Source organism: Xiphophorus couchianus, chromosome 6, assembly GCF_001444195.1.
Source record: "Xiphophorus couchianus chromosome 6, X_couchianus-1.0, whole genome shotgun sequence".
Taxonomy (NCBI): domain Eukaryota; kingdom Metazoa; phylum Chordata; class Actinopteri; order Cyprinodontiformes; family Poeciliidae; genus Xiphophorus; species Xiphophorus couchianus.
Window position 1 is genome coordinate 16842964 of NC_040233.1, and position 25575 is coordinate 16868538.

The following is a 25575-nucleotide window of genomic DNA, read 5'->3' on the forward strand; positions in this document are numbered from 1 at the left end:
ATCACAAAAATTAAACAATTTTTTTTCTTTTCCAATTGGCTGACCTTAAGTCATTTTGCAAAGAAGAATAGCCAAAAATCAGACTCTTGTGGTTTTAAAATCGTAGAGACAAAACAATATCAAAACAACTGGAAAAAAACACAAAAAAACTTGCAAAATCCAGGAAAACAAAATATTGCCTCAGAGTGTGCATGCTAGAAAAGAGATGTGAATACTTCTGCTTGGCACTGTAGAGCAAATCTGGGAAATATAGTTTGGCTCTGGATTGTTTTTAGTAAAACGAGGCAACCTTGTTGTCCAAACTATTTAGATTGAATGACATGTGACTTATTGCACGCAAGCCACGTCACAGCACTGTGGCTGGTGAAACGTGCTTTTCTCATGGTGTTTTTTTGTTCCTTGGCGGAACAATACAGACTCTGTTTTATGTCTAATCTCTTCACCTGGATTATCCTGAACAGAGGTCCTGTATTGCTAAAGGAAACCAAAGAACTAATGTGAACATTTTTATCTTATTAACACTATATATAACAGTCATGGTACTTCATAACCTGATTATGTTTTAATCCTTCACTGTTTCTGACATAGTAAATGTAGTATTATTTCATGTCTTATTGTAGCATGTGTACCAACTATTTAATGTGAAATTATTAAATTAATAAAACTATTTTGCTTATTTAATCTGAATATAATTCTACCACATGCAATTAGAGATTTCAGCTAGTAGAAGTTTTAGTTGTTCATTACAAAGACCCTATATCATTTCCACTTTGAGTTCTGTTTTTAAACTGTTCTCTGACTGCAGCAATACAATGGAAAAAAAAAGATCTTGCAAAATGTCTCAGCACAGAAGCTCACACAGTTATTGAGGATGACAAAAATAAAATCACATGCACCATTGCAACAGTTTTGCCAAGCATTGTTTACTGCAATACACATTTTTCTCAATAAATCCATTTCTAGAGGGGCCAGGCCTCAAGTTATCCATCAGAGGGATAAAGAGACAAAGGGATTTTTGTTCACAGTGTGACATGATTGGCCAGGGGAAAGATTTACAAAACAGTGGAGCAATCGTGACGTTGGCAGGGAAAATAAATACTCCAAATCCACTGGAAGATCAGAGGCTTCCAGATCAGAAGTGACCCACAGTTTTCAAAACAGTTTGCACTTGTGTGTTACTTACTCAGGAGGAAAACATGGTGAGCAGGTGAGTTTTTAATGAAGTGAAATACTATACATCGCAAAAGGAAGGCAAGCTTTGTTTTACATTTCTATTATTTCTGTATTTTCTTATGTGGATATTTTATCTGTTTGCGACAGATTATTATTAGGCTTAAAAGTACGAACTGCTTGGCATGAAACTGTTTAAACCTTATGTGCAATGCCACACATTCCTCATATAACTTAATTTCAACATTCTTCTTTGTGACATTGCTCTTTGATAACAGATTTGAACATCCAGCTGGTAGCTACAAGAAAATCTTTGAGACATGTGAGGAACTTGCTGAACCTCTGCCAGCAACAGTCACAGGTTTATTTTTTCACTCTCGTAATGGTGATTTTCCAGTGTATTTTTTAACCATGTGATTGAAAAATAGATTTTTTAAACATTTTGCAGGTAGAATTCCTTCATTCCTGAAGGGAAGTCTTCTTCGTTTGGGACCTGGACTCTTTGAGGTTGGAGATGAACCCTTCTATCACCTCTTTGACGGACAGGCCCTCATGCATAAATTCGACTTCAAGAATGGCCAAGTCACTTACTACAGGAAGTGAGAATTTGAACACAAAACCACAGCCTTGTCATCTTCAGCACATTTGCAGAATTCACAATGATTACAGCCAGCACAAACATTTTTAAAACTGTGTGACATAAATGTTGATATGTCATGACTTTTTAGAACCAAAGTAATATTCTGTTTTGTTTCTTGTTTTGTTATGCAAGAAAAAAAAGTCATATTTAAGCATAATTAATTTTTGGTTCTTGTTTCTTTCATTTCTTGCCTCTTTCAGGTTTGTTCGAACAGATGCATATGTCCGAGCCATCACAGAAAAACGTGTGGTTATCACTGAGTTTGGGACATTTGCCTACCCAGATCCCTGCAAGAATATCTTCTCCAGGTTGGTTGCACACATAGATCATTTCTTTAGTTGTACTGCATATTAAAATTATGCATCTTTCCTAAAATGTATTTCTACCTTTTTTTTTCTTTGCAGATTTTTCTCCTATTTTAAAGGAGTTGAAGTCACAGATAACTGCCTGGTTAATGTTTACCCTATAGGAGAGGATTTCTATGCCGTGACAGAAACCAACTACATCACTAAAGTGAACACTGATACCTTGGAGACTCTGAAGAAGGTATTTCAGTGTAACAGCAGAATTTGATGTGATAAAAGTTTGAAATTTAGCTTCTTTAAGTTTGATACAGCAGAAACAGAGTTCCTGTGTAGTCCGGAAAAACGTAATGTTGGATTTAAGTACTTTTTTATTCTGGATAGGTTTCAAAAAGAAATAATATATAGAGAAATATCTGAAATTCCAGGCTTTATTTTGTATCCAAAAAGTTCCATTCATCCATCCATCCATCCATCCTCTCTTGAAACATGTGGATTTTTAACTTTAAAAATATCGTAAAGCTCATAAAAGCTATTTTTCCTATGCAGGTTGACATGTGCAACTTTGTAAACATCAATGGCATCACAGCTCACCCCCATATTGAGCAAGATGGTACTGTATACAACATTGGAAACTGCATGGGAAAAGGTGCAACACTGGCCTACAACATTGTGAGGATTCCTCCCACGCAGAAAGGTTTGGATGAACAGCATATCAAAATAAATTCAAAACCCGGGCTCAATGTTTACCCCTGCATGGAGTTCATTGCAAGCTGTATGGGAGGCTGGAACAGGGTCCTGGACCCGCATATACCCAGTGACATAATCAGATCTTTGGGACAAACTTAATGAAATTATTATTATTATTATTATCATTATCATATACCATTTCAAGAACCCCAGGCTACTAGGATGCTAATTTCTCCTTAATATTATTATTATTAATATATATTAATGTTCTGCTTATGCCTCTTGTGAGGTTCTCCTGTCTTTTTTACAAGTAAAACAACAGGAGGTTCTTTTTCGCCTGCACTTCAAAGCAGCTTTCATTCCTTAGATAAGTCAGACCCTATTGAGAAGTCCAAAGTGGTGGTTCAGTTTCCCAGTGCTGAGAGGTTCAAGCCATCTTATGTGCACAGGTGGGTGTAGTTTTGTGTTAGTTTTTTTTTTTTTCTCTCTCTCTCTTTGCTTGTTCTCAACACTGTTGTGTGAAGTCCAAGTTGTTAAAATGTACCTCCCTCCATCACAGCTTTGGCATGTCAGTAAACTACTTTGTCTTCGTTGAGACTCCAGTGAAGATCAACCTGCTGAAGTTCCTCAGTGCCTGGAGCATCCGAGGTTCCAACTACATGGACTGCTTCGAGTCTAATGAAAGCCAAGGAGTACGATTTTTAATCAAATTAAAACATCAGTCTGTAGTTTATCATTTGTTCTCAGGCCAAATGTCTAACCTGTTGTAATCTAACCTTTCTAGACAATTTTCCACGTTGCCAGGAAAGACCCTGGAGAGTACATCGACCTGAAGTTTAAAGGAGCACCGATTGGCATGTTCCACCACATCAACACCTATGAGGATCAAGGATTCATTGTTGTTGACCTTTGCTCATGGAAAGGGTAGCTACATAGAATTAACAATTTTTGCTTTACCTGAATATCTCAAAAATGTGTTTGAAGCAGACATGTACTCTGGTCACTTGCAACCAATGTATCCAAAATACCATTTCTGAAAGCACATATGAGACCTTCAAACAGGTTCTACATGCGGGTGGCAACATGTCTTGTGTCATCTGTTATTGGCTAGAACAACAGAAAACCAGAATAGCCTTGGATACACTTAATAACAACTAAGCATCATTTAAGACAACATTTATTGTGGCTTACCAATTCCATTCTTGTGCATGATAATGAGCTCACTGTAGTCCAATGGCCTCCACTGTCACTGGCTTGCAAATCAAAAGATGATGTTTGGGTTATGTTGGAACAGGAAACAAACATCACAAAAGTGCAGCTTACAAGTTAATATGAACCAGAATCTCTGGGAATTGTTTCCAGTACCCAGTTGAGTCTATGACATCTAAAATTAAAGCTTTTTTTTTATTTTTAGCAAAAGCTGTTCTTTGCAAAGTGGTAAAAACCTGGCTTAAGCAATTTGTAAGAAATAGTAAGCATACATCTCTTGTTCTTTTAGATTTGAGTTTGTTTACAATTACTTGTGGCTGGCCAACCTGAGAGCCAACTGGGAGGAGGTGAAGAAGGCAGCCATGATGGCGCCCCAGCCAGAGGTGCGGCGATATGTCATCCCTCTGGATGTCCACAAGGTGAGGCATCAGAAATCCATAAATTCCTTCCACTTAGTAATAGGTTATGTGTTTTTAGTTCTCACCAACCATGTTATGGACTTTATTTAGGAGGAGCAGGGGAAGAATCTTGTGAGTCTGCCATACACCACCGCCACAGCAGTCATGCATGCTGATGGGATGATCTGGCTGGAGCCTGAAGTGCTTTTCTCTGGACCTCGCCAAGGTACCAACACATAGTTTGGGATACATGAATTTTTAGCAAATACTAGTAATCTCATTTTGGTCTAACACTTCTCTTTTCTTGGGTTTAAGCCTTTGAGTTTCCACAGATTAACTACCACAGGTATGGAGGAAAGAATTACACATATGCCTATGGCCTTGGACTCAACCATTTCATACCAGACAGGGTAAGATATTAAACTTTTTGAACTTAGAGAGAGAAACTTAAAATGTACTCATGTTAACTTATTTTTCTAATGTATGTATAGATCTGCAAGCTGAATGTGAGGACCAAGGAGACTTGGGTTTGGCAAGAGCCTGAGTCATATCCCTCAGAGCCCTTGTTTGTTCAGACTCCAGATGGGATAGATGAAGATGATGGTAAGTTAGATGGTATTAAATTAAAATAAACTAATATTAAAGCTGATTTACACACAAAAGATACATATACGGTATTGTTAAGCAAGTTTCAAATCTGCTGCCTCCACAGGTGTCCTCCTTACCATTGTGGCAGCTCCTGGTTCCCAGAGGCCAGCATATATGCTCATCCTAAATGCCAAGGATCTGTCAGAGATCGCAAGAGCAGAAGTGGAGTGCTCCATTCCCGTCACCTTTCACGGGATGTATAAACAGTGATGATCCAGTCCAATTGTATAAAGTACCACTCAGCATTTAAAACAATGATGACAATAAAAAACACCTCCATGCCAGCATAATCATTTTTAGAGAGAAAATGATTTAATTGTTTTGTAATTCAAGTACAAATTACTAAGTGGGTCATATTATAATGAATCTGAAGAAATGTCTTAAGAAAAGAACTGACTGTTTCACAAATATGCACAACTTCAAGTAAATAACATCCTGGTGTTGATTTATTTCTAAAGACTTTTTGAACATGCTGATGATTGTGGTTACTTGGCACCACTGCAACTGTGTTACAACAATGACCCAAATAAAAGGTTCCTTAAACTCCATGATATGCTATGCAGATGCTCTGTTTGCAGGGATGAAAATTAATTCACATCAGAATGAGAAACGCTTGAAATGGCTCCAGTGGCGACATAGTCCAAACTATTTTCTGATTAATTCAGACAGGCTTTATTAAATGCCAACACATTTAATAAGATAAGACTGACAGTAGCCTTCGTAGAGTTATTTTCTTTTCAAACAATGCACTAAATTTCCATAAATCCCCTTGTTTAGACTGTTTTTTTTTTACATCGGAAAACAACATTTCAGTACAAGTATATCTCATTTGAAACGATTCTTAAGCCAGAAAACCATCAGATTCTTCATCTTTACATTCTTGAGAAACTTCCATAGTTAGTATGAAACTGCACAAAATCTGCTTACGTGTCACATATGAACCAGTAGTCCCTTGATGTTTGTTCCAGTGTGTTGCCAGAATCTGAAAAGTGCAACCACATAGATCTTGCAACCCTGCCAACTTAGAGTATTGAATGTTGAAAAAGACATGTTAGAAACAAAACATTCTTTTCAATGGCTTTATGGTGTATATTTGATCTTGCAGTTAACATTATGGTGATGAACAGACAGTTTTCAGAATTTTGTCCTTGTTGATTATCAGTTACGTGTAAACATTCAAAAAACTTTGTACAGCAAGAAGGCATTTAACTAAAACTGTTGGCTCTAAGCTAAAACTTTAAATAATGCATCAAAAATTCAGAAGTTACACCCATTTATTACATCAACCCTCTCTGGGTGTTGGCTTTTTTCTTATTAATTCAGGACAATCTGAGAACATATAATGGTCTTGGATCAATTTCAAGTTTCAAATATGCATTTGGTTGCTGTCCAAGAAAACTCTCAGATGTATTCAGATAGAAAGCATTGAGTTCAGGAGAAGCCAAATCAATATAAAATCTAAAAAAAAGGAAAGCAACCATGAGATCAACAAGAAAAAACAGAAGTGCAAACAAGGCAGATAAGTAATAGCAACCCATCCCCCCCACAAATATCTTATTAGAGTAAAAAGAGGAAACAAATGAGAAAAGTTGCCTACACATATCTCCCTAATGTCCTTCATGACAGCTCAAACCAAGAAAAACCTGTCCTTCAATGATTTAAAACAGGCATTTAAAGAAGACGACAAGACCATAATTTGAAGCAACTGTTTTTGAGCATGGGACTGCAAAGATTTCAGCAGAATTAGAAGTTTGTATACAGATATTATGTTATGACAACATATAAATATTCCTAAAGCAATAGATCTAGAATTGTTTCTAAAATTCAGTTAAATGCTGAAAAGTAATACAGCTAAATAGAGCACAAAAGCAACTTAACAAACAACACAATTTAATGTAATATTCCTGCAAGGCTCCTACAGTTTTCATGTCAAAATTCCATACTTTTCCAAAATCAGATTTGCAAAGATCCCAAACGTTAGCAACTTGATTCAAACTGAGTAGGAAATTTAAAAAAAATCATAGGACAGGATCAGAAACAGCAAAGAAAAAAACATCAGCCTGCCATTACCTGGAAAATGAGTCAAAGTCAAAATAAAGTATGAATCACATCGCAATGTACTTAAAGGATGCAGACCAAAAAAGAAAGATCTCGTTCTAAATTGGTAAGCTTTAAGAACTCTGCATAGATAAGACTGGCATAGACACAGTTATGCCAGAAAGTTGAGATTTTTTTATCACTTCAAAAGCTGCATCATTAAAGCCAATAAATAGATTTGAGATTCATGACAGTCGTTAGCACATTCAAACTTTTAGTATACACTTTAATTGGATTCTACTTGCAATTTTTCAATCATACATCTCAAAATCTTGCACAAATTTAAAGAGTGATGTCTGCTGTGTAATATTTTCATACTAAGTTATGGTGTAAATCTGAGAAGAATTTGCCAAACCAATCAAGTGTCATAACACTTAGCATACACAAACATACTGGATAGAAGCAACAAAAACATGAAAAATGAGGGATTTAAATTCCAAACTGGTGCTGCCATAGTGCAACACAGAAGCCCTGATTATGTAGTCACGCTTTTCACTTCACTGCCAGATTTCAGGATTGCATTAATGAAATGCTCAGCTACTTAGCATTTGTGCATTCTGTTGTGTTCCAGGTTTGTAATCACAATGTAACAAATTCAGACCCCTAGGCTTGAATTCATCCAATTGGATATTGGGTGTTTTTGGTGATTTACAATTTAAAAACAGAAAGAGTGTGGGTATTTTAAATAAAAACCACAAATGGTTTCTCTCCAATTTATTGTTTACACAAGGACTTAGCCTTCCTAAGGGACAGAAATAAAACGATTACAAGAAATGCTCAGAATAAAGTTAAAACTGAAAAACAATAAAGGAAAAGCAAGAGGAAATCATTACGTCTCACTTTACTTCTTACGTCTCACTTTTACCACCACAAAAGAAGTCTCAATACTGGGACAGGTTTGCACATAAAAACAGCGTACAAGCTAGCTAGTAAGTGTACTAAATGTGCAGTGGATTTAACACAAATGTGAAATAAAAACACAGTTAAACTGAAAAAGACAAAAAAATAAAATTGCATAATGCTACAAATCAGATGAACAACTATGGCAACTACTGCTACAGTGACTTAGAGTAAAACAAAACATTTGTGTTTAATAAATGAATCTAGATTGTTATGTCAAACACATGAAAAGTTAAACTTAAATTTCCAAGATGTAGAGATGCACCCATCAGTCAATTTTCCCTTGACCAGCTTTGATTAAAGATTGGCAGGTCAATTACTGAAGCATTTGTTTCTCCTAAATGCATCAAAGCTAAGAACTCTCACAATTCAATTAACAAATAAACTAATATTGTGTATTTTGATGCACTTTTTTGCCCAAATTTATAAAAAAAAATGAGGGATATATGCTTTATTGCACAAATTAGGATTAAACTGTCATACCATAACTTTCTGTTGGGCTCAAAACAAATAGCTGTATCAAGTTCTACAATCCCCCCCAAAAAACATCCACCTAGCCATGGTCAATACATGCTTATCCATGGAGGGCAAAGTGGGAGCTCCTGTCTATCCCAAGTGGTCATTAGGTGAGAGGTGGTATACAACCTGAACAGGCCACAAGTTCATCACAGGGCAACACAAAAGACCCTGCAAATCTGTACTGGTCAGGAAAAATGCTGATTAGAGCATCTCAATTAAAATAACTAGAGTTTCCATCTAGAAGAAGACTGACTGCACAAGACAAGACTCCTTCAAACTTAACAAAAACACTGTGAAGAAAATGGATGAAAAACAAAAAAGAACAAACAAATCAAAATCATAATAAACATCTGGCTTACAGATGGATAGTGCTGTTTTATTTTACACTTTGACAAGTCAATATATTCATTTTTATTTGTTTGCTACAAAAGCATACACTTGTCTGCATAACACGCCTGACACCATCACTCTTTTCGGAAACTCCTGATCTGAAAGTGTCAAACTACTCCCTTCACCTCAAGCAAGCCTCTGTCCCTTCTCTTAAACAGAAAAAAAAAAGAAAAATCAAAATACGAAAAACAAAACAGACGTTCACACTGCTGGATCATAGATTTTATGAAATGCATCTTCAGGCTTTCTCACTACAGACAGTAGGGAAATATCTTTTATCCGCTATATAACTCCTGCGTCTCAGGAGATAAAAGAAAGTTTTGATAGTGCAAGGTTATAAGGTAAATATATTAATATGTTGTTTTAGATAATGTCCTATAAGTAAAGTGCAAATCTCTGATCAGATGAAAGGTGTGAGCAAGCGTTTCTAAAGTTTGACTGACTCTTCCCACTCATTGTCCATGCACAAATCAGCCCTTGACAGACAACCTAAACATCATCTGGTGCCACATTCATGTAACAAATATTCAGTCTATTATACTGAGTGACTTATGTTGTATTTACGTGTGTTGTTTGGAATCTGTACTTGACAAGTGCATGTCTTAGTATTTGCACACCATGGAAGGATAGGACCTTTTTAAGTTGGAGCATGTTAAGGAGATCAGTGTTGCAGAAACATGTTCCAATCATTAAGCTTAAGAGTCAGTAATTTGGTCAACTATACGTTCATTTGAATCCATTTTCTTGACCAAGTGACAAAGTCATGGTGAAGCGAGACCAGCTCAAGTGAAAATGTTCATTTACCACAGAGCTCTCACACACACACAATCACAATTCCAATGTGTTCTATAACCTGCTACTACACACGACACAACCTGTGCGAAACAAACACACTGAAGCACACGCATGCAGGGGAACTGTTTCTGACTCGTAACTGATGTTTTAAGACCAGCTTAAATTAGCATCAGAACTCGGAAGAATGAAAGGCCAACATTGGGCGAATAATTTTTTTTTAAATTTCCAAAGTGCAAGGTAAACGATACATCTCTGAACTCCTCTCACTCCACAAGAGGGCAGCTGTTAGGTTTGGGGTTTGCTGCGACGGGGCTCGAGTTTGACCTAAGCATCGGGGGAGAAGTCGGTTGGTCCGTAGGTGGAGAGCAGGGCGGCATCCACTGGCTCCATGCAGGAGGGGCAGGTGAAGGATCTCATCAGCCAGTCGTCTATACAATCCATGTGATAAATGTGCATACATGGCAAAAACCGAATGGGGTCTCCGTAAACAAAGTCTAGCATACAGATCACACACCTGAAAAAGAATCAAATAAAGAAAATGAGACCAAAGATTTTGTGATAATTTAATAAAATTTCTTTTGTTGTGGCTCTAAAAGAGACAACAAACATGGCTGCAGAACAGGAATCCTTGTAATAAATCTCATTATCGTAAACAAAAATATTACAAAAAGGAAATGTAAACTACTAAGTGTTGATCTAACTTATTACATTTCAATAAAATAACTCAAAGTTTGTGATTGTAATTTGACAAAAGATTGATTTTCTTGAATTGTTCAATTTACCTTGAACCATTCAAGGTAAATATCCTGCAAGACACTGAATGTGACAGTATTACCTAAAATCAGCATCTGAAAGTCAGGTCTCAGATAAAACTGGAAATCTGTATTGACCAGTAAAAACCTAATCAACAAACTTTGAATTCATACAGGGAGTTTCTTCTATTCATCTATTCGTAAATGATTCCTAAATTGGTATATCCTCATTCTTGCTTAAATTAAAGCAAGAATTTTCAGCAAAAGACGCTGAATAAACAACAAACCAGAGAGGTGGAATTTATGTTTACATAAAATTCCAATAACTACTTAACTCGAACCTGTTAATTTAAAAAGAAGCATAAGTGCAACCTAATTTGATTTTGTTTAAACCTTCTGTGTAAATATCCAAAGCTTTTATCATAAAGAAAACACTTCATGTTTCCAAAATATGTATAAATCAGAACTTTAAGGTATGAAAAGACACACTGAGGTCTCCAATACAACCAAAAGTGTGATGTCTAGCAACTCCTCTCCATTTTTCCACATAGTATAAATGCTTACTCTCTGATCTTCTTCTCTGAACCGTCTGGTCCTCCATCATAAACGCCCTTTGGGAGGTGCTGGATGAGGCCGATGCGCTGAGCTATGCGGATCTGCTCCTCCTCCGTCAGCTGGGTGGCCAGACGGGCCTGACTGGGTGTCGGATGGTACATGGGCATGTGAGCCTGCTCCTTTTGGCAGACAAAGAAGCAAAAACACATATTCACCTGTGTCAACACACCATCAGGTCTGACGAGTCAGACTGAGAGGGCAGACACGGGAAAATACAAGAGCTATCGCAGACAGAAATGTTTACATTTATGTACCCTGCGGGAATAACAATGAAAATAATAATAATAATGTTTTGCCTATTTACATGTAATTTTGAATAAAAGTGAAGTCAAATGAGGCCACAAAACTGAAGCTATAAACACGCCATGTTTGCAGAATTACTGGAAAACCAACTAGTAGCATAAATACTAGTTAACACGTACTAGCCAATCCTTTTCTAATTTTTTTTCCTCAGGATATTAAGGGAGCAAGAGAGCGGTTGAAGATCCTCACCTGGTACGGAGGAGGCGGCTCCAGATCGGGATCTGTCCCGTCACCGAAACTCGCCCTGTCTGACTGGGACTCATGGAGCAGAGAGATGTCGTCGGATGTTGGGGACTTCAGACAGTTGCCCATATTTCCGTGCCTCCAGTCCGTTTCAGGGCCGACGTTAAAAATCACAACTATGCTGCTAAACTTGCTCTGGGTCGGCTAATGTTAGTTTAGTCCCAGGAATGATCGACTACTCAGGTTTATATCAACACTTGCATTCCTGTCATGCTTAGTCAACTCCTGCACACATGTTAAGTGGCAACAGTAAAAACATAAACTAGCTTCGTTCCATGATTACTCGGATCTGAGAAACAAAACAAAGAACTCTCCTTGATGAGGATGACAGCGGTTAGCACTCCAGATAGCTACTTTTTCTGTTCGACTTCCTCAATACGTGACGCTCATTCCTTCTAAAGACTCCCACTTTACATACAGTATATAGCTCAGTAGCAACTTTGGATGTCCCACTGAGCTGTCTGAGTGACAGACTCAAAGAGCATTTACGCCTTTCAACTTCGTGAGCAACATTAAACAATTTGCTTCCTTGCTAGCTGTTTCTTCTCTACCCTTTCTTCTTCTGTTTGGTAAGCCAGCTCAGATGCGAAACACCGCCATCAGCCGTCCTGGAGTGGAACACAAGACCAGCCCCCTACAAACGCTTACAAATGATTGTATTTACAAAATAATTTTAAATGCCCTGCGACAGACTGGCGACCTGTCCAGGGTGTACCCCGCCTCCCGCCTGGAACGTAGCTGGAGATAGGCACCAGCAACCCTCCCGACCCCATTAGGGACAAGGGTGAACAGAAAATGGATGGATGGATGGATGGAAATAATTTTAAATAATTAAGAAAGAAGATTAGAAGCTACGGAAGAGGATTAGGGCCACCGAAGAAAAAAAAAAGAATTCTGAGATTAAAGTCAGAATTCTGAGAATAAAGTCAGAATTTTGACATTAATTTTGACTTTAATCTCAGAATTCTGACTTTAATCTCAGAATTCTGACTTTAATCTCAGAATTCTGACTTTAACCTCAGAATTCTTTTTTTTTTTTTTTTTTCGGTGGCCCTAATCCTTTTCCATAGAATTCTGACTTTAAAGTCAGAATTATTTTTTTATTTTTTCGGTGGCCCTAATCCTCTTCCGTAAGAAGCACTGGAGAAAATAAATAAAATATTTTATTTTATTACAAATAAAATGTATAATATCAGAATTCTTACCCGTTTCCCCTTAGAATTATTATTTTTTCCTCAGATTTTTCTTGTTCAGTCCCAGAATTTGGGGACCATAAAAATCACTTAAATCTGACAAAAAGTTAGTTTTCCTCCTTACATCTCTATCATTGAAGCTGGTTGCAAAAAATCCCACCTATTTTAATTCCCCACAAGTAATCTACATGTTTAATATGCAACACTGTGAAAAATTTTTAAACTTAAACTTTTTGTCTTCTAGTTTTAGAGAATTCTTCTTTTGAGCTTGCTAACATCAAATTCCATAAGTTGAAATAGAACTCAGAAATGAATTCTATTTTTGACTTATTGTGTAATTTTTTTAAGACAACACATCAAAGCGAAAGAAGGTCTCATTCGTGTTGCTGTTTTAAACTGTCTAACAGTATGGTCATGATTATTAGAAAATATTATTTACTGAGGGAAGGCTTGTTATGAAAAGCTTTAAAAATATTCAGTGAACAGAGGGTCTGTAATACAGCAGTTCTCAAACTTTCCAGCTTTTGACAGTCAAATAACAATATAAGAGGGTTTTGACCACAACTCTTGGCTGGATCTAAATAGTTCTCCTTGTACTATTTTTATGTTGAATTTATTATCTTAAATTTTACTCTGAACAGTATGTTGTCTTCTTGTGTTTTATGCAGTCAAAATACTGCACTAAAAATAGGCTTTATTGTTGACTTAACTGGTATGGTAGTTTTTACTAAATAAGCAAAACATTTGCAGTTTCGCTACATTATTTTCCACAAAAACATGTATATGAACAGTTGAGGCACATCTACAAAGCTACTTGCAAAACCAGCTGCCCCAACATAACTTCTTTTCCCAAGATCTCTGATGAAATCCTTATAGCTATGATCTCAAACTCCAGTCCTCAACGGCCGGTGTCCTACAGCTTTCAGTTGTCTCTCTGCTTCAGCACACCTGGCTCCAACAGAGCTCATTAGCAGAGCTCTCCAGAGCTGACTGCATGCAGTTTAACCATTCCAGTGTGTAGGACAAGGGACACATCTAAAAGTTGCAGGACACCAGCCCTTGAGGATTTGAGTTTGAGACTACTGACACTGAGACTTTTTCATTGTCTGAAAAGTATTAAATTGCCTCTTCATAAGCCTGCTCCTCCATTGACAAACAAAATAGGCATATGTTAACTATAACAACTTTTCTTTATGAAAAAAAAAACCTAGAATTGGCTGTACATTCACATATATGTGTGCATTGTTTTTGTCTTTTCCTTTATTTCCTCAAAAGTTTAAATATTTATACTTATTATTTATATGTTGTTAACATTTTAAACCAAAAGCAAATCTCTTGTTTGGGCTGTTTCTTCTTCTTCTTTACTATCAATGCAATACTCTTCTTAGTATCAATATGTGCCACAACCCACATTTGCATATCACTAATTAAGTTTCTTTCTGTAGTTCCCTCTATGCATTACTATAACCCGACAAATAGTCTTCCTTCGTAGACATTATGTTACATATTTATATCAAAATATAATCTTTTGATATTAATATGAATAAAAGCATACAGATAAACATAAAAAACAGAAAGTCTCCAATACTGAGATTACTTGACTTAATAAAAGGGTAAAAATGACAAGACTTCAAATAACAATGGCCACTTGAGGACACCTTTACTTGTATATACAGCTATTGTACACATACAAACCCACAGAGTATTTGCATTCCTGGAACTTAAAGTAAAATCTTTTGGTTAAGAGAGCTTCAATAATTTCACCTATTTGTCAGGCAAATAAAACAATACACAACCTTAATATGAATATTTCAAAAGATTCCATCTTTAAAGCTTGCCAGCAAAGACTATTATTTTTCCATTTTTTTAATGTTATAAACAGCATATTTTCTCTGTACATTATTTGCAAATGCATTAGAGTAATGTGTATTTTTTGAAGCAAAATGTGTCATGATGTACCTGTAAAGTTTCTATAGTTCATGTTTCGCAGTCTTCATGTAGTGTTCACAATAATAGATGTAGATCAGTTTTGTGATCATTATGTGGTAAAACCGCACTCTCAACTACTCTGAGATTCTTTAATGGTCAGAAATTGAAGAGAGGCATTTCCTCATTTTTCACCGTGACAAATCTCTGTTCTGCATGATATGCAAAGTTACTTTTCTGCCACCGTCTTTGTGCCAAAAAAAGTTCAGTTTAAAGGGATTGACAATTAAAAATGATGCAAAACTGACCGAAGTTAGAGATCTGAGGTGTGATGATTGCATGATTTAATAATTATATTAAGTGAAATCACAAACGAATCATTCTATGATATTCTATTACTTTAACCATATCCCAGATTTGTGAACTTACAATGCTTAATACCAAAAAAGAAAAATGAAGAGGGGAATTAGACAGCTGACCTCTGCACATTCATTCATACAGTAAAAAAATCCAGCATTATTAGTATCTCTTATTATTAATATATCATTGCCTGGAAAAGTATCACATTGCCTCTTTATGATGGCTTGTTGCATTGACCTGTTCTAATAGATGGCAATGGTGAGATGATCAGGATTTATTTACAGAAAAATTATAACAAAACATAGTTACATATTCACATACCCCACAGATAAATACCTTTTAGAGCAACACAGAATCTTTTAAAAACATCTTCAGGAATGAAAATACCTATTGACACAAATGGCATGACCTGGTCCATTGTTTCCAGTAATTTTCTTTACTTAGTGACAACTTGAGATGCATTATTACTCTGTATCATCAAGTACAAATCAGGAAATAGACCTTATTGATTGTCAGTGTTCTTTGTAAGTTGGCATCTACAGTTTCAGGAAGTATTAAGGTCTTTGTCATTTTGGGTATTTGCCTGACATCCAGAGTGCTCACAACCTTGACAAGGCAAAAAAAAAGAGACTCATTGACTTTCATTTCTGGGTGCCGATATCCTCGTCCATGCTGTGTGTCCCGTCCCTAGCACCTGTCGTCCTCCTCTGTGTCGCTGAGGGGGTCGCAGCCTGCAGCGGAGGCCGTCTGCATGAGACGCTTCCTAAAGTGTCCGTTGGGGACCTGCCAGCCAGTCCGCCAGCGTGGGTGGGCTGAGCCAATGGTGTTTGAGCGTCCCAGGCTGCAGGCCACGGCCGCCTCGAAGGTCAACGTCTCCATGGGACCAGAGGGGTCCGGGCTGTGGTCGTCTTCTTGTGAAGCCAGGAAAGGCTCTGAAGGGTAGCGTCGAGGCGGGGACGCGTTTATGTCAAGTTGACTCCGCCTCCCTCCCGCAGCTCCTTCTTGGGGCTCCCATGAGGCCTTGCTCCGTCTTGTGGTCTCTGGGCTGCCTTGTTCATCATCATCCTCTCCGACAGAGGCTTGTGTGCGACACACAAGAGGGGAATAGGAAATGTGAGGGCGAGATCGGGTTGGGGTTTGTGAGAGAGGTCGTCGGCCGCTGGGTGTGCTGGACTCTGAGGTGGACGGTACTGGGCTGTCCGAGCTGTTACCCTGAAATAAAAAAAATTACAATCAGTTAATCCAGTAGTTACTCTTGACTTTTCATTCAGATCAATTTACAGGACCTTTAAAAATGTGAAGTCATTTAAAGTTAACATTTTTCATTATTCATTTATTCAAAAGCTGGAAAAAAATTCATTTTCATTTTATTATTTTAGGTGTTTGAAAATGAAGTCAAAAGAAGCACAGAAAGGTATTGAGATACAGTGACTCTCTTTTCCAAATCTTTGTCCTAGCAGTTTGAAAGTGATTATACTCTTAGAAATGTTGCTGCTACTAAGTTGATATGTCCCCCACTGGTCAGTGAAATTGGTCAACAAACATGATTTGGTTGGGTAAAGATCCATTATTGAGACTGTCAATATACAAGGTAACATGCTAAAGCAGTAGAAAAGTTTTATAATATTTAAAAAAACACCTTATTTGGTTGTTTGGAGTCTAGGTGTATATATTTTACTCACCTGTTTATCCTGGGGAAGGGCTCGTTCTACGCTGGAGGAACGTGAGGGCTGCAAGCTTCTTTCCTCTGAGTTACAACGAGACATGTCTGGAGACAACAGGTGACAGTGTTCCTTGGAACGACCTCGCTCCCTGTGCTCAGACCGTGACACTGGTAAGAAACAGAAGAACATAAATGTGCATATTTAATAAAATAATAACTTTTCTCTTTTCCCTGAAAGACTTTTCTCTTATTAGTACCTATAATTGTTACTACTCGGTAACGTATTGAACAACTAGGCTATATACGGATAGTAATTAAAATGTCCTGTTTATTAAATTGCCAGCCAATTAACCCTTGTGGCAGTGATGTTATTTCATCAATTACATAGTTATTCCCTCCTATGTTAAGGGGATGTTCTGTATTTTCCAGGCACATACAGGCACTTTATAGAAAATTCAAGTAACTATATTACCTTCAGTTACGTAAACCATTATTGTGTAGCTTCGATTATAGGTTAGTGAGGTGTTAGGATGCTTTTGAACTTTCATATCACCACATGCAATTTTTTATGACGACTTCTTCTATCGTGAAAATGTGATGATTTTAAAAACGTTGGAAGATATTTAAATATATCTGTCCTTGAAAAGGTTCGGTTTAAAAGTCATCACTCCAGGGTTACACATCAGTGCCAACACATCATACTCTAGTTCTCCTAGTACATAAATTATATCAAGCTGGAGCAGCATTCTAGATGTCTCAGGAATGCAGAAGGACTCAAAGGTTTTAATTTTAAAACCTGACATCATGTTAAAAGAAAAAAACCCAAAGAAGATCACATGAGGCGTGTGAAGCTCCACTCTTAAGATAACCTGTCATGTAGTCTATTGTGATCATTTGACTTCAGCATGACAGTTTAAACTTATTTGTTCTGTTACTTACAACGCTGTCTATGCGGATTAAATCCAAAAAAATATTTCAAGGCCATGCTGAGAGCTTCCTAAAAAAAGAAGATTGCAGATTTATATTTTTCTACTTGTGAGACAAAATTTGTATTCATAACTTGGACAGGAACTTGTAACTATAGAAAGGGCATAGTCAAGAACACACAAAACATGACTAACCAGCAGCCTTGTAGCTTTTATGTCGAGGTCGGTACACTCTCTCAGGGCTTTTCTCCTCCTCCCAGAGACCATTTACACGTTGATCTGCAACCGTGGAGACTGAACGCTTCATGGAGCCACCTTTAGCCTCTTCCTGCTAATATGTGACCACAAACAAAAACAACTGTAGATTTAGAAAATACCAAGCTCCATCCCATGATTTAGAAAAAACAATAAGAAGTAAGTTTTCATGCATTTATTGGTGCAAAAGTGCAGTGAATCCTTTGGTTTAGCTTGTTCTATTTTGGGGATGAAAGTCATAACAAGTTTATCCACCAGCATTCATGGATGACACCCTGACAGCTCATTGAAACTCAGTCAACTTCTGAAAGCAGCAAATCTCGCAACCAAATTCTTCTGGATTAAAAACAGACAAACCGTGCACATAGAGAAAAAACCCGAGGACTTTGGCTTAAGAGCCCATGCAGCCATCGAAGCCAAGATCCAGCCAGGGAGCTATGTCATGGAAGATTTTGAATACCTGCGACTCTACGGCCAGACGTGGCATAGAGGAGGCCCGCACACAAAGGCCTCTCCCAAGTGGAAGCTCCAATGGGATTTTAATGCCCCAAATGCACTCGCCCACCTACGTGAGTACAGAAATTAGACAAGAGGGCAAGGAAAGACAGGCCACTGATCATGTCTCTGATAGCACTGCCTCTCCTATGCAGAGGCCCAGCTCAAAGAAGAGAAGGTCAAACGAGCCATTTCATCACTGAGGGCCACCTCAGCCATAATCTCCATAGAAACCATTTCAGCCAAACACAAACATGTTAATAGCTGAAAAGTTTGATTTAGTGAGGAGAGGGAAAAATGAGAAAGTGAGGCTATAAAAGAGAAGAGCAGAGTGAAGAAGGACAAGAATGTACAGAGAAAGAGAGTTTCCAGTACATGGCAAAAGTATTAGTGTATCGCATTACAACCACAAAGGTCAAGGAGATTTATGTAGTAGAAGAACCGCATAACAGTAGAAAGAGAAAAATGATGCAGGGTTTTCACATTTTTTCCTCAAATAACATTTTTGATATATGGCGAAGAATTTTTCAGCTCCCTGAGTCAATACTTTCCAGAATCATCTCTTGCTACAGCTACATCTGCAAACATTGCATATTGTCACCTTCCTAAAATAATGGTCTAATTTTTGAAAACCTAAAGAAAAAAAATGACCCCTTTTTGTTGCCAAAAGATGATTTTTTTCCAAAAAAAGAAGTCCCTTTTGGCAAAAAATGACTTCTCCATTATTTTAGGAAGATGGGAATATCTTACCCATTCTTTATTGCCAAATATATCAGTATATTAATTATAATTATAGGGACCTTATACCTAAAAATGTTCTGCAGCCCATTCAAAGCTACCTTGGACCTCTTGGCCATCTCTGAGTAATGCTTTCCTTTCCCATCTTGTAATTTCAGGAGAACAGAAATATCTTGGTAGGTTTGCAATTACTTTAAACTTCTCCGCAACTTGAGCCCCTGACCTATCTGCTGTATTCCTTGGTGTTCATGGTGCTGTTTGTGTTCACTAATGTTCTCTAGCAAATGTCTGGGGACTGAAAAGAACAGCTGTATTTATACTATGATTAATTTACACACAGATGGACTATTTACTATTTAGGTAATCTCCTAAGGAAATTATGCGCTCCAATCAGAGTAACGAGGCCTGAATAAAAATGGATGTCACACTGTTGGATATTTTTGAAAATTACACACCATAGTTTTCAGAAGTTTGGGACTCACCTCTGTTACTTAAAATCCCAATTGAAATCCATTTAATTTTTAATTTGTAAAGTGGCAACATGGGATAAAGTTCAAGGAGTAGAAATATTTTTTGCCAGGCACTGCATGTCTCAGCTTGGAAGAGCAATATGTCATGGAAGATCAAATCCTAAAAGTCAGACTGCATCTGTCAAGAGGGAGAAATGCATTCCTCTGGATATTTAAATGAAAACATGTCAGAGTAATTTGATATGATTCGACTGGCAGGGAGTGTAGACCAGTACAACCAGTCAGTAAAGACACTGCAACTCATCAACAATGAGACAGTCTGTCTCCTATATTGCAACCTGCTAAAGGCGAAGACACAGGAGCACAAAAAGCAGTGTTGCCGTGCTCTACAAGGCACTGAAACATCAGTGACCACTTATATATGCCACAAACATTTTCACCCAAAATAAGATATCACATAAAGTTATATACTGTTTTTTTTCCTTCTTTGAATTGTATATTTAAAGCAATTTCATTGATTATTCATTTAAAAAGTGGTGGTGGTTGCATCTGTCCTCTGTCTCACCACATTCTGCTGCTGACCGGCATCAGTGTCTGAGCTTACGGGCTGCAAAAATAGCTCCTGGGGTGAGATAGGACTCAAAGCCACAAAGCCCCCTCTGGTTCTATAAGGGAGACAGGAATAGGGGGAAATTCAGAAAGCAAACATATGCAGCAGTGCTCCACACATCCTGTACATATGTTTTTCAAACATTTGCTGACTCACAGGGCCGAACCCGCACTGTGAGCCATCATTGGCAGTGAAGTGGTGTTGGACAGAATGTCCTCAGGTAGGGTGGAGGCATCCAGACGTTTAAATATTAAGTTGCTTTTCTGAAACAAGACAAAAAAATATACATGACAGCTCAAATATAGGTCACAACTTTATAAATAACTAAAGCTGCAGTTAAGATTTTGTTTCTTCACATCTTTAGAGCCATGACTGATTGCTGAAAAATGATGTGAGCCACAGACCCCCACCCAGTGGAATTTATAATAAATTTAATCTAAACTTATTTTATTTCCGTATATTTGTATATTTTTTCTATCTCTCAATTTTGCCGAATGACAGAACAATGAGAAAAAGAGATAATTTTTCTTACATTCTTCAGTCAGGCGTTTGCACACTGCAAGATTACTATGCCTATAAATAATTTAGAAAACCTAGAAATAATGCCATGTAAACTTCTGATAGTTATTCATAGTTAATTGACATTTGAATTGAGTGTAGGTACAACTTGAATGTATTTCAGAGCAAGAACTCAAACAGACGAATCAAATAAAATGGACCACAACATCATGAAGAGAATTGTGAACCACCATAGAAAAATAAAAAAACAATGAAAAACATAAGGAAGGTGTATTCAAAAATGCAGAATGAAAAGAAGGAGTGTATATGGAACAATATAAAAAAGTAAGACACAAAAGAAAAGGAAAGAAAGAATAAAAATCATCAGGGATGAGGGATTCGGAGATGAGGTAAGAAAGAAGGAGCAAAGTAAAAAAAAAAAAAAGGAAAGACACAAAGAAAAAAGGTAAGGACATTTGGACCGGAGGATTAAAGGAAGGATGCAACATTCTACTCTGTAAAAATAGAATGTTGCATCCTTCCTTTCATCCTTCATCCTTTTCCAAACTTTAAGGAAACCCTGTGACTTTATGAAGTAAAAAGCAAAGAAAAAGAAAATGCAAATATAACAAAAAATCTCGCTCTCCAAAGAAGGTGCAACAGAGTTCATGGAAACATGCTGTGCTGACCTGAGCTTCCAGCTGTTGCCTTAGCTTTTTTGCTTTGTTTTGTTTGAAGTAGTCCATTATCATCATTGAAGCATAGATCTTCCCCACTGTCATGTCGGTATCTGTGGGAGCAGCGGACAAACTTCATTAAGCCTCACCTCTGGTCTCTCAGCAGCAGATGGAAAAATGTTACCACAGTTAGAGGCTGACCTTTGTTGATAGGAACCAGGAGATCCAAGGTCTTCTGCGGCAGATAAGGCCAAATGATGCTGATCTCCTTCTGCAGCTCGGCATCCAGAGCAATGCGGTCCTCCCCACCTGAGACAATATATACTTTGTACATTCTGATCTTTTTTTTTATTCATTTCATGAATATTTATGAATTACCGTACTATAATACGGTAACAATGACTCTGACCTCGAGCTATTTTGATATCCAAAGCTGTGCGAATCAGTGACATTAGAGTAGAAGTGAAGTGGACAGACATGTCCTCATCCACGGGCATGTTCATCAACACCAACCTCTGAAGAAGACAAAAAGAGGAAATAAAATTATTTTGTAAAACCATAGCAATTGAACAAAAACAGTCTGATTTCTATTGCCTCAAATCCAAAACAGTTTGCATTTACACATTTTTTAGTAACTCAATCTCTTCTATGTTTCACACGAAAACAATGATTATGTTTTTATTACCTTGTAGGCGATCTTAGCAGGACATTTTTTACCCAAGCCCAGAGGCGGAGACATGTGTGTCAACATCTCGTACATAGCTGTGTAGTGAATACGCCCACTTTAGAAAACACAACAGAGACATAGAGCACAGAAAGTGGATAGATTAATGAAAAGCACAAGGTTTATTATTATTAATATATCCAATATTTTATTTTTTCAGATATGACAGCACAATGTGCACAATGACTGTAAAGTGAGAGAAAAATAATAAATGCTTTTCAATTTTTTGTCCAAATACTAATCCAAAAAGTAACCTTTTTGAAACCTTTGCTCATTTTTCAAAGGAAAATAGCTAAAACTCATTCAGATGGAGACATTAAACATATATTTTGAAAGCTTGCCATAAATTTCCAATTAATGTAGATTTAGGTTTGGGCCATTCTTACACATAAGTGTGTTTTGATGTAAATGATCAATGAAAGCTTTTACTGTTGGTGTCCACTGCATAAACATTGTCCACTGAGTGCTTTAGCAAGATAATTATAAGATTGCAGCGTAGGTAATTTGAGGCTTTGACATTTCATGCTCTTTGACTGCCCTCTGCTGGGTACAAAGAAAATACCACTGATCTGGTTCACATAGTGAAATGTAAAGTAGTTGCAAAAATGAGGCCAATTCTCACCATGCCAGTCTATCATACTCGCCCCATATGCGGACAAATTCATCCAGATGATGAGGGCCCAGAATAGAGGAGTCTCGTGTCAAATACTCAAAGTTATCCATAATCACAGCCACAAATAGATTCAGCATCTAAAAAAAAAGACACAGACACAAAGGTCTGAGATGAAAGCACTGGTCAGGTGAAAGAAAAATAAAATATTGCAAAAACACTGTATTTATTTATTTATTTTTTGTTCATTCTGACCAGAAAAGAGCTGAAGAAGATGAAGGAGACAAAGTAGCAATAAGCGAAGTCAGTCCCACACCCACCCTCGTGGTCTGGAGACATGGTGAGGGGGGCAATGGAGGGATCTGGTTCACACTCTTGTCCAGACAGACAGGAGAGCATAATCTCTTGCCAGGACTCCCCTGTTGCACTCCTGGTGTTTAAAACATAAACGGCATTAAACACACTAAGCAATATTTTAGACCATCGTTTAGTTTAAATTGACAATGGCTGCAATGGCTTTTGATATTTCACTGATATTTCTGTTCAGGTACAGCTCACCTGAACAGAAGCATCAGTGCACTGAAAAAGGTCTTAAAATTGTTGTGCTGATTGATGTGACTCTCATCATTCAGCTTGATGTTTCCGAACACCTGTAGAACACATAAAACATCAGGGATTCAAATGCTTATCAAACAATAGCATAGTGTACTAAAACTTAAATATATCCCTTTGAACTGACTTCACTTGTAAAGTTTCTGTAACTTATCTCAATGGTATCAATAACATTACCTGCATTCCAATTATGGCATAGATGAAGAAAAGCATGGCGATAAGAAGGCAGACATATGGTAGAGCCTGTCAGAGAAGAAAGAAAATATAGATACTGAACTTTGTTGTAATATAATTGCATAAGCTAACAAACTAAGTAACTTGAATAAATGATAGTGACAACTTTCAGACCTTAAAGGACTGTACAAATGTCCAAAGTAGAATGCGGATAGTGTAGCCCTGTCTCAGCAGCTTGATCAGCCTGGCTGTCCGAAAAAGCTTCAGGAAACTCATGTTGATGGTGTTCACCGACTGGGACCACCATACGAGTTGATTAGAGGGAGGGTGATGCAGTCAGAGAGGGACAGGGTGACAGGCGGGCAGCAACGGCAGGATGTAAATCACAGATGGTGAAATTCAACACAACATGACCTAAGTCAGCACTGGAGGCAGAGACCGTCACACACAAGAAAACTCGAGAACATTTGATGCTGCATTCGGAACTTTCGGCTCTTGTATTTACTTTTAGGTCTGCACCTTTTAAGCGTGGATTGTCATTCGGGAAACACAGCTTACCTGCAAGTCCACAATTATTTCCGTGATGCTGCCAAGAACAGTGATAAAGTCAAAAATGTTCCAAGTGTCTCGAAAGTAGTTCTGCATAGAAAAAATAATTCAAAATTAATTTGATGTTTTTATTCAAATGCATTGCAGGAACAAAAACTGGTTTCTTAATCCCCTGAGTTAGCGTCTTTTCTGCTGACGTTCACACTTACCACAAATCCAAAAGCCATTATCTTCAGTATACACTCCATGGAGAACAACACTGTGAAGGCTGTGTTTAGGTGCTTTAGGACGGCATCATACGCTGTTGGGGCGGAGTGGTACTAAAAAGAAAGAAAGATATTACTATAATGGTATCTCAAAGGGATTCCAAAAAAATTACTGAGAAATTGGTTTACCTTCATCATGAGAACAACTGTGTTCAAGGCAATCATAACAAGCACCGTGTACTCAAAAGAAGGAGATGCCACAAAGTGCCAGAGTCTGTACTGGAAGGTTTGTCTGTTCTGGGGCATGTAGCGGGTCATCGGCTTGGCACTGATGGCAAAGTCAATGCAGGCCCTCTGATAGGGAGGAATTAAACAGCATAAACACAAGCTATGCCTTAAATAACGTTAACAATCACTGTTCATACCTCATTCTTCTCCAGACTGCACTCCTGAATCATCTTATCGCCCTGCTCCTGGAAGGTGATGATGATAAGAGCCACAAAGATGTTGACGAAGAAGAACGGAAAGACCACAAAGTAGACCACGTAGAAGACGGACATTTCCATCCGGTTCCCGCGACTTGGCCCCATGTTCTCCTCTGTGACATCGGTGGAGTGTTGAAGGACCCTGGAGCACAAAACAAAACCCATTATACTTCCTGTTCCCACTCATGAACAATAAAATAGATGTGCATTTATGGCTCATTCACGGGCCAGCCCTCACCTATAATTATGACATATTGAGACAGGTTCCCTAACTCATCCATGAAAAGATAATCTCTGTTATGCTTCAGAGCTTGAACGATAAATATAAACCATCCAAAGCTTTAACTTAAATTTAAACGTACTGAGGCCACCCTTCTCCAGTCGACACAGTGAAAAGCGTGAGCAGGGCCCAGCAGACGTTGTCGTAGTGAAACTCGTGTCTCCTCCACTCTCTTCTCTTGACCTCTTTCTTGTCTCTGCTGTAGTCAATATAGAAGCCTCTGCAGGGACCAGAGCAGACTGGAGGTCATCATTTCCCTTTAATCACCTATGAAACCTGCAACTTAATGAACAGTACTGAAGCTTTGGTTACATGTGAATGTTAACCATCATAAACATTGATAGAGTAATTTAAATAATCCTGTGGACTATTGTTGACTTAAATCCAATTTATTTGTAAAAGGCTATTTAGGAACGTCATGTTTTCTTGCTGGTAGTGAGACAAATATGAAGT

The 25575-nt window shown here is 37.6% G+C and overlaps 3 protein-coding genes across 7 annotated transcripts in view; 1 reads left to right on the forward strand and 2 right to left on the reverse strand.

Annotated features, from left to right (window-relative positions):
* Positions 1–1115: 1115 nt before the first annotated feature.
* Positions 1116–7110, forward strand: rpe65a (retinoid isomerohydrolase RPE65 a). Its single transcript, XM_028020599.1, has 14 exons — positions 1116–1207; positions 1449–1531; positions 1619–1769; positions 2011–2118; positions 2215–2356; positions 2662–2809; positions 3170–3251; positions 3362–3494; positions 3587–3726; positions 4301–4430; positions 4521–4635; positions 4725–4819; positions 4901–5012; positions 5122–7110. Exons 1-14 carry the CDS (start codon positions 1197–1199, stop codon positions 5265–5267), a joined length of 1596 nt encoding a protein of 531 aa, XP_027876400.1. The 5' UTR covers positions 1116–1196; the 3' UTR covers positions 5268–7110.
* Positions 7111–7855: 745 nt separating this feature from the next.
* LOC114146501 (RING finger protein 11-like) lies at positions 7856–12249 on the reverse strand. Its single transcript, XM_028020605.1, has 3 exons — positions 11618–12249; positions 11075–11244; positions 7856–10272 (listed from the first exon to the last, which is right to left on the reverse strand). The coding sequence occupies exons 1-3, from the start codon at positions 11738–11740 to the stop codon at positions 10083–10085; spliced, it is 483 nt and encodes a 160-aa protein (XP_027876406.1). The 5' UTR covers positions 11741–12249; the 3' UTR covers positions 7856–10082.
* Positions 12250–14499: 2250 nt separating this feature from the next.
* The window catches only part of LOC114146626 (voltage-dependent R-type calcium channel subunit alpha-1E-like), a 61635-nt gene continuing 50559 nt past the window's right edge, over positions 14500–25575 (reverse strand). For 3 of the 5 annotated variants that reach the window (XM_028020884.1, XM_028020883.1, XM_028020886.1), the window contains exons 29-48: positions 25205–25342; positions 24783–24984; positions 24547–24711; positions 24361–24471; positions 24161–24241; positions 23777–23896; positions 23606–23671; positions 23375–23466; positions 23072–23246; positions 22829–22956; positions 22168–22264; positions 21892–21997; positions 21684–21791; positions 21495–21595; positions 20464–20570; positions 20263–20362; positions 18455–18559; positions 17935–18070; positions 16833–16981; positions 14500–16362 (exon numbers count right to left, since the gene is read on the reverse strand). In XM_028020884.1, the coding sequence (XP_027876685.1) occupies positions 15838–16362; positions 16833–16981; positions 17935–18070; positions 18455–18559; positions 20263–20362; positions 20464–20570; positions 21495–21595; positions 21684–21791; positions 21892–21997; positions 22168–22264; positions 22829–22956; positions 23072–23246; positions 23375–23466; positions 23606–23671; positions 23777–23896; positions 24161–24241; positions 24361–24471; positions 24547–24711; positions 24783–24984; positions 25205–25342 (2812 nt within the window). In that variant the 3' untranslated portion in view covers positions 14500–15837. The remainder of the gene's footprint in view (positions 16363–16832; positions 16982–17934; positions 18071–18454; positions 18560–20262; positions 20363–20463; positions 20571–21494; positions 21596–21683; positions 21792–21891; positions 21998–22167; positions 22265–22828; positions 22957–23071; positions 23247–23374; positions 23467–23605; positions 23672–23776; positions 23897–24160; positions 24242–24360; positions 24472–24546; positions 24712–24782; positions 24985–25204; positions 25343–25575) is intronic. The other 2 variants (XM_028020882.1, XM_028020885.1) reach the window with 2 other exon arrangements.